Genomic DNA, 11,640 nt, shown 5'->3' on the forward strand with positions numbered 1-11,640 from the left:
TCTCTTCCCCCTGGCCCCTGCTGCCCTGTCTGCTGACTCTCCTGCCGCTTTCCTCCACACTAGCCTGAACCCCATCCTTCATTCGCACAAAATCCCACTTGCACAAGGTTGCCGTGCAGGGCAGGCTTTTCCCAAAGGCTTGGACTGATGGATGCAGGAGTTGCTGCTCAGCATGGAGGGAACAGACAGCATTTCAGGGCCCTCCTGGGCCCGCTTCCCCACCCTAGCCCTGCAAATACTATCACCCTCTGCTGCAGAGCCCACCTGGCCTGCACTTCCCTTCTCACCTGGCCTGCTCTCTCCTTGCAGACCCTAAGCCTGGGGATTCACTGCTCACCGAAGACATGCCTATTAATATAATTTCCTAGCAAAAGAAAAGTCCTCTGAGAAGAGGAGGACTTCTATATTCTCCCAACTCAAAGAGCTCAAGTTGCAGCCAATGTTTAAAGTAACTTTTAAGTGCCCTTTACACAGTTGAATGTTGTTGTTGTTCTACTTTATAAAACTTGTTAGACTTTGGCATGGTCCACAGTGGGATGTGGTGAAGTTCTGTCCCTGTGCCCAGCCCCCATGGTTTTGGGGGCAGCAGGGGAAGTGATACCAGATCAAGAAGCTTTTGCAGTCTGGCTTCCCTAACCAAGCTCCCCTATCTGGCCCCATCACCCCAATCCAAATAAATTTTGTTCTTTTTCTGTCTCTTCAGTAACAGCAGTTTTCCACAGAGTGCCTCCCTGCCACCATACTTCTCTCAAGGTTTGTACCCTGGGGTTTTGTGACCTGCTTCAGCCTTCATGCCTTTATGACTGGATCCCTAACCTGTCCCAAAAGCTTTGACAAGGGTTTTGTTGCTTCCAAAAAGCATCTGATTTCCTCATTCAACGTTTAATTCAGTGTCTGCCGTGTGTCAAGGGCTGTCAGACTGATAGGATAGTACCTAAAACACAACACACACACACACACACACATACATATACACGCCCATACACACATGCACATATACGTGCACACACACGCATACACACATACACATATATACATGTACACACACATATACACATACACACACATATACACACATACACAATACATGCACACACATGCATATACATACACACATACACACATGGACACACCTACACACACTTCACCAGGAAGCCAGCCCTCATCCCCAATCTTCTCGTGCAGAACTTCTTCTCCGGCTGCTGTTTCCCTACAGACCTCGGAATCGTGCTTGGCTTTCTCTGCAGTTTTAGATTTCCATGATTAATCTGTCCATGGTTGTAAGTTGGGAGCATGTTCAAAATACAGACTAAGAGAACTTAACCTCACAGATGCTGATTCAGTAAGTCTGGAGTGAAGTCAGGGACCTGTGTTTTTAATAATACCACCTCTGGATGTCCAGGATAAGTATTGGCTTAGGGTGTTCTGCAGCTTGAACGTGCATACAAATCACCCGGGATTGCAGATTCTAACTCAGGAGGTCTGGGATGAGGCCTGAGTTCCTGAATTTCTAACGTATTGCATGCGACACTGTGACTGCTGGTTCATGCACCACTTTGAAAAGCCGGGGCAGGACTAATTTGTGTTTTTTATCCTTAAAGATTTGCAAGTGACAGGCACTTGGTAGGCACTTTAAAAATGCTTGTTGAATGAGCATCAAATGACTGTGGAAAGTTACCCAACTCTAGTAAGTAGATCTTTACCATTCCAGGAAACTGGCTTAGCATTGCCAGATTTTCCAATTTTTTCTCAAGAAAAGTGAAATTATTTAATGTTTAAATGTTGTCTTAAATTTTTTTTAAAAATGCTGTGAAGAACAACAACAAAAAAACCACTTTTTGGCCAGGCACAGTGGTGCACGCCTGTAATCCCAGCACTTTGGGAGGCCGAGGTGGGTGGATCATCACGAGGTCGGGAGATCAAGACCATCCTGGCTAACGCGGTGAAACCCTGTCTCTACTAAAAATACAAAAAATTAGCCGGGAGTGGTGGTGGGAGCCTGTAGTCCCAGCTGCCCAGGAGACTGAGGCAGGAGAATGGCATGAACCCAGGAGGCGGAGCTTGCAGTGAGCCGAGATTGCGCCACTGCACTCCAGCCTGAGAGACAGAGCAAGACTCCGTCTCAACAACAACAACAACAACAACAACAAAAGCCACTTTTTTTTGCAGTCATGTTCCATGTGCAGTGTGTGCACAGGCCAGTGTGCATTCAGTAGAAAACTGTATTAGTAAATTTGAATTGACAGCCTGAGAATCAAGAGCACATCTAAGGTATTCAGTTGGATGCATCATTCCATAGAGGGGTGAGATCCCACTGCTGACACCAGTGGCACCCACTAAGTTTTCAACGGTTTCTAAGCATTTGAGGTTATGGTGTCCACGTTCACCACATGATTTTCACAGTTTCCCACCCAACCCCTAATTTTTTACAATCCCCAAAACTCACTGTGTTTTGCAAACACACATTTGTGTTACCTTCTTGCCTCTGTAGCCATCTGAGTTCCAGACACATCACAGCAGTATTTTCCAAAGCAAGTTCCACAGATCTCCAGTTTTATGAGTCTGAGATGGAGCTTATTAATGCAAATAGTTAATTATTTCTGGAACATTAGCTTCATCCAAATTGATCTCTTTTCCCCTAAGACTGCCAGGACACCTGGTCCTCGGTCTTCTCCACTGGTTGCTCCAACATCAGAAGGGTAAAAGTTGTGTTGTGCATTGTCCAAAAATCTGTGACGACTCCCTTGAGAGTCTAGATATTAAGGGTGGTAGGCGACTACAATAAAACAGTGTATGTGCTTCTCTGTTGTGAATTATAACTCTACGATGCTGACCTGCAGGGTCAGAGGCAGAAAGAGAATCATTTCTTAACTGTAGAACAGCCATGCAATGCAGGCCTTGGTTCTGTTACTCTCCTGTATTGTTAGGTTTCATTCATTCAACAAGCATTATAAAAGTGCAAGTGTTTGACTACAAAAAAAGTGGGATGGGGAAGGTCTGTCTAGGCACTGGGAACTTGAAGAAGGAAGGTACTGGCAGCTCCGGGCCAGCTTGTTTAGAAACAGGGAAGGAGCATCCTAAATAATCCTGGTGATGTGGCTCAGGAGACTTGTTTAGAAACAAGGAAGGACCATCATAAATAATCTTGACGATGTGGCTCAGGAGGCTTTAGCCCTTCCAGGTGACTCTCCTCTCCTCAGTGGTGTAACAAGGTAGACATAGTGACAATCCCTGGTGTAGAACCACCAGAAGTACTTGCTAACATGCAGATTTCTGGGCCCTAGGTGCTTGAAAGTCGCCCAGTGATTCTGACTCATGCACAGTAACATTTGGTAACCACAGGTTTAAGTTTTGGCTTTGCCACTGATAGCACATGATTTGCTTAGCCTCTGAGCCTATATTTCCCCATATGCAAAATGAAGACAATACCTACCTTGTAATGTTGCTGTGAGGATTAAAAAAATGTACACACAGTACCTTACTCAAGATCTGGACAGAGTTGTACTGAATACATATTTGTTGAAGACATGAATGAATGATGGATGAATAATTAAGACAACATTCGACTCACAGAATTTTTCTGTCTTTAACCACAGCCTGGCACACAGAAAATACCCTGGCAACCGCAATAAACACAACTAAACCTTTCCTGAGATTCGGAAACTTTTTCCTAAAGTTTCAAGGAATTGTAAATGAGAAAAAAGAGTTTTAGAGAAGATGAGACATAAGCGCTGGGTAATTAATAGGTGCCCAACACAAACTTCCTGATCTGTAGAGCCTTCTATGTGAGTTGAACAGTTCTACCTGTTTAGTTAGAACAGCAGATAGCAATCTTGGATTCTAAAAGCTAGCAATATTCTCAAGGTAATTTCGTCTTCTCTTCGGTCACTTACATTTGTTTTTGTGGAAATATTAAGAACATAATTATCTTCATTACTGCCTGTCCCTACATCAGCTGTTGGGAATCCATTCTGCCTATGCTGAGATTATAAGAATCTATGAAAGATATGTCTCTTGAGCATTCATTTTGATGTTCACACTCATTAAAACAATTGTGAATTTTTTAGTAAAGGGATCTAGTCACTTTATATTATGCAACATGCACATTTAGAAAATCACTCCAAGTTGAGGTTCTCTTCTCAAAGTTTTACTGGCATGATTACAGAATAATGCCTGAGTAGCCTCCATGGTTTCAAACGGAAGAAAATTATTTTTGAAGCCCTGGTTTCTTAAAATGCTAACTGTAGGACCAACCGCAAGGGTATTTTGGCGGGGGCGGGGGTGGGAATGTGTTTTGATAGCAGTAAACAATAGCTTACAGTAAATTAACTTTCGGAATTCTGTACTTTTGAAGGCCCTAGCAACAGACCACCTATCAGAGCCGAAGGCAGAAACTTCCCCTTGCCACTTCCAAACAAACCTCGGCCCCCATCCCCCGCGGAAGAAGAGGTAAGAAAGTATACGTTTTTATTTTTGTTTGTTTGCTTTTTCCCTGGTAAAAGAATCACCAGAAACTCCCACTGAATGTTCTTCTATACTTTTATCTTCCATTTGTTTTATTTTATTTATTCGAAAAAAAAGTTAAAGGAGAAGATCCAGATGAACAATATGTTCTTTTTCCTTGGCATTCTTTCAGACTCTTTCAATGGCAAACGTGTGTTTTGCATTAAACGGCAAGAAAAATAATCCTGTTTTTTATGTTTATGACCTTGATTCATCACTTAACTGCCTGATAAACCAGTTTTTTTATCAAGCAGGTTATTATGCTAAACTGAAGAAATTACTGTGTCTGCATCTTTCCTGATTAGAGGTTCCATACTGTAAGGAACACTTATTCACAGGTATTTTTGCAACCAGCGTCATGATAAAAAGCAGTTCACACAAAATGTCTTCTATTTAGCCTCAGCTAAATGACTCTGAATACAAATTAAGAAAACAAATGTTTCAAACCTCCTGGAATTGAGGTGGTGATTTATGGAAATGATTACTCAGAGGCTTTTCTTTTCACTTACATCTGTAACTGTAAAATTTATTCAGTTTCTAAAAATTTACATTTTCAGAATTCATTAAATGAAGAGTGGTACGTTTCTTATATTACCCGACCAGAGGCAGAAGCTGCTCTTAGAAAGATAAACCAGGTATTGTGCTATAGTTTATTTTAACATACTTATAAATATTAATGGCAGAGAAGGGAACTGACTTGTCCTGAGTACCCATTACAGGCTAGTAATTCTGCTAAGTGCTGTTGCTAACTGTGATACCGAGGAGACCCATTAGTGCCAGCTTCACAACTATCAGCACCCATAGCAGGGATTCCTAGGCTCGGGAATCATTAGGCTGGCAGAAGAATCTCAAGGCAGTCATTTGACTGGCAGAATCTTAGGAGATTTGATTAATGAAAGAGTTTGTCTTGTCATACGAATCACACGGTGTCCGAAGGAGGCTCTCCTTCCCCCAAAGTTCCAACATTGTACCAGTTCTATCTTCCTCTTAACACAGATGTGCCATCCTTGTTGGTGTGAAAGGACCGATATTAAAGAGATGGCAGCAACTTTTTGCTTTTTGCCCTAGACGTTTCTAGCTAGTCCTTTAATACATAACGTCTTGAATGTATTTCCCGTAGCCAGTGCCGAAACTTTACCTTAAATTTATTTATCGGAAATGGGAAAGCAAAACTCTTTCATCTTTCACATTTAAACTCCACACCAGTAGTTCTCAGTAGTAGCTGCACATTTAAATCACCTGGAGAACTTTTGAAAAATCCGGATTCCTGAGTCTCGCCTTGAGATTCTAATTATTCTGGGGTGCTGTGTCAGCTCTGGAGTCTTCAAAACTTCCCAGGTAATTCTGATTTGAAGCCAAGACTGTGAATCACTGATCCAGAAGTATGTTTGTTTAGCAGAGATGTTCTGACAGGCTCAATTAACTTGCAATAAAAGGAACAAAGGAAAGCCATTATTGCCAACTCATGGCTATTAAAGCTATCCTGATTTGGTATGAGGAGAAGGGAGTAGTTTAAAGGAGTCCTTTCCAATTAATTCTATCTTAATATTAGATCTTTATAGCATTAATATTATGTAGCAATAATTTATTGAATGGAAATTTAAAGTACAGGACAATCAAAACAGTAGTTTAGCAAATATCAGAAAAAAAGAAAAGAAAAGAGAACATCTGCATTCAATTTTGTTCAAGTGTCTGATGAAGGAAAGACTATCTAGGGATCACAAGGTTTTAAGAAGGGTGAATTTCACGGCATTTGGGTCTTTTCTGACTTTGGATGTGGAAGAGAAAGGTTAGGGAATTAACTCACAGGAATAGTAGGAAGATATATCTTGAGTTAACCAATAAAGTTTTTTATTTCTCCTGGCCTTTTATCCACTCAACCACCCATTATTTATTACTGAACAAAAGATTCCATTTTTATAAGAGACTTTAATGAGATTGACTTGGAAATTTCTCTGATACAATCTCTGTTGCCTTTCTTAATAACAAAATAACTCATGACACATGGGATCTGTAGCTGCGTGGAGAACTGAATGTTCGTTGAATGACAGGTTTTGCACTCAAGAAGCTGCAAAGTGCAACTGACATGTTTGTCAGATCCCTGGAGGCTGGTCTACTATTCTTGCAAGCAACAAAAATATTGACTTTTACTCTCCCATAATAACAGGAATTTATCTTTTTAGGATGGCACATTTCTGGTTAGAGACAGCTCTAAAAAAACAATAACCAATCCATATGTCCTCATGGTGTTGTACAAAGATAAAGTTTACAACATCCAGATCCGTTATCAGAAGGAAAGTCAAGTTTACTTGTTGGGAACTGGACTCCGAGGGAAAGAGGTAAGGATTTCAAATTTCAACATTTTCCCACAGTCTTTTTTTATGCCACTCTGCATGCCTTCATGGAGCAATCTTTGGGAGTCCATGCTGTATGGCAAATTTAGAATTAAATCACATTAGTGAGAAGCCCTTCATTTATTGGAAGAGAAATAAAGCAAAATCTTTACAACGGTTACTTCTGCCATAGGATTCTTTCTTGTATATCTTTTATTCCAAATAATCATATGTATAATTTTCAAAAGCAAGAAAAAGTATGTTAACTTAAAAAAACCTATTTAGATGGTGTCAAAGGCAAGTTCCTGCTATTATTCACCTCTGTGACATAATTTTAATGTAGGTTGCATTTTAAGTTGACACCACCTGGAAAAGAGGAAAAATTAGAATATTTGCTGGGGTGATTATTCAAATACTTGGCTCATTTCTTAACAAAATGGAGCTTTGGCCTTGTGAAGATGGCCAGATTGCCAAAGAAATTCTTCTCTGTTAGGCCAAGGTTTAGATTCTCATGCCGTCACTTTTTGAGTGATAATCAGAACTGATGGAAAAAAACCCTCAGGGCTAGTTTTTTGCAAAGGAAACTAACAACTGAAGGTAATGCCCCAAACAAATTCTAAGTTCAAAGTTCCAAGAGGAGGACCAGCTGAATCAAACATGTCCAGAATGAGAAACAGCTTACCCGTAACTTCGGCTTCACATACTTCTGTCATGATAATGATAATGAATAGAAAAAAAAAATGCATACTTGTGGTCAAATGTTTGAATTACTGGTTGGCAGTAGATAGAGCTGCACAGACCCTATAGAAGCAGAGGTATTTGCCCTTCAAGATGTATCTTGGTACAGTGTGGAAACACACAAGTTCAGGCCAACCACTCATTGCAGCTCCCATGGAGGCAGGCACCTAGTAGATTAGTCTTCAAGGAAGTGCATTATCCTGTTAAGGTTCTTAGGTGAGTTGTGACCCATGTCTAGAAAAATGAATTAGGCTTTTCCCTCTCTAGCAAGCAATCAAGGCTGGGGCGATCCAGGCTATGGCTGCAAAGACTTGCCTGCTGAGCCCTTATGAGTGTGAAGGTGGCAGTGAGAACACAGCAGAGAGATCAGGAAGGAACCCCTGTGCCATGCTGCATATCCCACCTCTAGACACCATGAACTGTGTCTGATCTCCTGAGTCCTTATACTTCCTAACACTATTAATGACTGGGGGTGAAACAGAGATACAGAAACCGAAACCAAACCCAAAAACAGAGCAACCCGAGGCAAGAATATTGTAATCGTGACTATGTACATGACCCCTTCATATGAAGTTAAAAATATATGTGTTTCAAATTACATATATATATAAAAATATATATATACACACACACACACACACGCACATATTTTGTCTTTTTTTTTTTTTTTTTTGAGATGAAGTTTCCTTCTTGTCACCCAGCTTGGAGTGCTGCAGTGGTGCAATTTTGGCTCACTGCAACCTCCACCTCCCAGGTTCAAACAATTCTCCTGCCTCAGCCTCCCAAGCAGCTGGGATTACAGGCGCACGCCAGCAAGCCCAGCTAATACTTTTGTGTTTTCTAGTAGAGACAGGGTTTCACCATGTTGGTCAGGCTTGTCTCAAACTCCTGATCGCAGGTGATCCACCCGCCGTGGCCTCCCAAATTGCTGGCATTACCAGCGTGAATCACGGCACTTGGCCCATATTTTATCTTTTATCTATGGTTTGTTGGATGTTTATGGGAAATTTTTTTTCAAAGTTCTATAGCAGAAATCATTAAACTAATTGCCACATTTACATTTTTTCCCACAATCCTCATCACTTGAAGAGGCAGGATATATTATGCAGATAAAAAACTGAAGGTGAAGTTCCTGCTTTTCATTCCAATGTTGACTCATCTCCCTATCTTGACTCTTTCAGGACTTTCTGTCTGTGTCAGATATTATTGACTACTTCAGGAAAATGCCACTTCTGCTCATTGATGGGAAAAACCGAGGTTCCAGATACCAGTGCACATTAACGCATGCAGCAGGGTACCCATAGCAAGTTATAGCCGAGCAAATGAACCATCCTCCTGCCTCTGTTGCCAACACGAGATCAACCAGCCTTGGTCAACGGACAAACACTTAGGACTGAACTGAACCCCTCCCCATGAACACAAGGGTTTTATCCTTCCCTTTAAAAACAGTGTTTGAAATGAAGACTGTCAAATATCCCATAATTTATTTATTCTTCTTCAATGTTTGTAAAGTGCATAAGTCATGTTCACACTTGAAGTCTAGTAGTGCACTGTAATAATTCATTTTAAAAGTTTTTTTAATGCCCATTTCAAAATACAATAGTTTACACAGCTACAGAAACAATTTGGGGCAAGTTTTAAAACACTGAAACAGTAATAGTTATTGGTATCACATAAAACTGATTTTCTTACAGCCAAACCTCTGTCAGTCAGAGGCATTCATTAGTTTTATACATGTAATTTGAAAATTACTAGACCTCATTTTCTCAGCAGCAATAATTTAAGAGGCTTCAAAAATATAATTTCACTCTTACTTATTTGGTATTTTTTTCCTGGGGGGATTTTTATGTATTTTTTTTATGAAAAGATAAATGCATGTTGAGATAACTTCTGGGATTAAAACAGTCTTTTGCTTTACTTTTTTTGTTTCCTAAAACAACTTTATTGACTTTTAGTCCATACTGTTATATTTTCATCTTAAAGAAAATTTAAACTACAAATACCAAAACATTTTAAATTTAGGGATGAGACTTTGGTGTATCGTGGGTCTATGTTTAATGAATACATCTGGGGTTAAATTGGTGTTTCTTCACATCTCCACACCCACACTAACCATTACACCTCCCCACCAACCTTCTCTCAACCCCAAAAGCATTGTCCAGGGACATAGATTTTTACCAAAGGCTCCCTGGGAGGATGAGGGAGCAACACTTTAGATAAATTTGATCAGACTTTCTTATTAGATATGGCTCTTCTATCTCTTGTTATCCCCCTGACAGCTCTGCCATAAAATCCCTTCTCCTCATCCTTCCCAAACAGGTTGTGTAAGTGCTTTGAAGTAACTAAACTCTTTCCTTCAGTTTACAAATCTCACTTAACAAAAAATATAGGCATTCAGCCAGATTGAAAAACTGGTATTCAGTCAAATAGTGACAATCAGTTGTTCTTCAAGTTTTTCCCTTTGGGACCTTGGTTGTTATTGCACAACTTTTATTAGCAACAATTTTTGGTATCTCTGCTTAATCTGCAAGTTTTCGAAATGGAAAAGAGTATCTTGCATCTTCATTCTCATGAGCTAATAAAAGGGGTATTGGAAGGAATCTAAGAAGTCACCATTTTAAAACTGATGATATGTTAAGATAAGGAGTATGCGGAATGTAGAGACTTTTAACTGGTAAAAATGATGTTTCACAAAATCTCATCCTTAATAACCAGAAGTTCTCAGTTAGGGTCCAAAACTTGGGAGTTCTAAGGCTGAAAACTCTGCATTCATTTACATGTCTATACAATAGGCTATTCAGCAAGTGTTTACTTAGTGGCTCTTCTGTGGTAAACAAGTGAGCTAGGTGCAAGGTAATAAGGATAGCATACACCACAGGTTCTAGTATCGAGTAAGCTCAACTTGTCTTGCTTCACCGTATTCTATCCTTACGATTCAAAAATATCTAAAATGAAGGACCTGATCGATTTCAAAGCAACTATTTGGTAGTGAATCATGTTTATAAAACAAACCAAAGCTCATTTTAAGTCTCTTAGTGGAAAGGGCCATTAGGATTAAGATGTTCTATTCCACGGCTATGACTGAAATCAGTATTGGGAAGCTAATGTTTTCATGACTAGCATTCTCTCTCTGTTCAAGCACTGGCAACTCCTTTTTGCCGGGCCTTGCCTCTTTTGGCCACAGGCCTGTATATGACTCCAGGTGCATCAATCACAGGTGCTCAGAACTCTGCTCAGTGATAAATAGCTTACTAAAGCTGGGTCAGTCAGGGTCACTCTCTGGAATGTTAAACATGAAGCCTGAGACAAGATCTCTCTTTTTTTTTTTTTTTTTTTGGAGACGGAGTCTCGTTCTGTCACCCAGGCTGGAGTGCAGTGGCATGATCTTGGCTCACTGCAACCTCCGCCTCCCGGGTTCAAGCAATTTTCCTGCCTCAGCCTCCTGAGTAGCTGGGACTACAGGAGCCTGCCACCACGCCCAGCTAATTTTTGTATTTTTAGTAAAGATGGGGTTTCACCATGCTGGTCAGGCTGGTCTTGAACCCCTGACCTTGTGATCCACCCACCTCGGCCTCCCAAAGCACTGGGATTACAGGCATGAGCCGCTGCGCCCGGCCAAGATCTCTCTTTTATCTGGGGTCCCCAAAAGGCAATGCTGTACACTTGGAGCTGCCTGCTGCCCTGCAACTATTCCCATTTATCAATTATCTGGAAGAACCAGTCTACAATAGAAGAGAATGAAGCCAACACACAAAAACACAGTAAAAGGATAAACAAATTAGTGGGATCCCTGAAATCTATTCCAACCATGGGCTTCCAAGTCACATGACTCAATATAATGCTTCAGCTGGTTGAACTGTGCTTGGCGTTCACTACCAGGAGAGTTCTGACTAATATGAACCATCAATTAATAATTTAGTAGCTCTCTTTCAACCTGAGCCAAAATCAAGCATAAGCTAAAGGATAAGCAGTGACCCACGGCCAATTTCCTATGTCATACGCTTGCCATTACTGAAGTAAGTTAAGCCATTCTTCAAAACATTAAACAGCCTTCAAGAACATGAAC

General features: G+C 40.6%; 1 protein-coding gene across 1 annotated transcript in view; it reads left to right on the forward strand.

The window, feature by feature from the left end:
• Positions 1-9,491, forward strand: part of LCP2 (lymphocyte cytosolic protein 2 (SH2 domain containing leukocyte protein of 76kDa)) — a 57,851-nt gene extending 48,360 nt beyond the window's left edge. Inside the window, exons 17-21 of the mRNA XM_011968666.1 lie at positions 704-753; positions 4,355-4,449; positions 5,061-5,138; positions 6,687-6,842; positions 8,756-9,491. Coding sequence (XP_011824056.1) covers positions 704-753; positions 4,355-4,449; positions 5,061-5,138; positions 6,687-6,842; positions 8,756-8,878 — 502 coding nt within the window. The 3' untranslated portion in view covers positions 8,879-9,491. The remainder of the gene's footprint in view (positions 1-703; positions 754-4,354; positions 4,450-5,060; positions 5,139-6,686; positions 6,843-8,755) is intronic.
• Positions 9,492-11,640: the final 2,149 nt, after the last annotated feature.

This window comes from Mandrillus leucophaeus, unplaced genomic scaffold (assembly GCF_000951045.1).
Source record: "Mandrillus leucophaeus isolate KB7577 unplaced genomic scaffold, Mleu.le_1.0 Scaffold855, whole genome shotgun sequence".
NCBI classification, from domain to species: Eukaryota; Metazoa; Chordata; class Mammalia; order Primates; family Cercopithecidae; genus Mandrillus; species Mandrillus leucophaeus.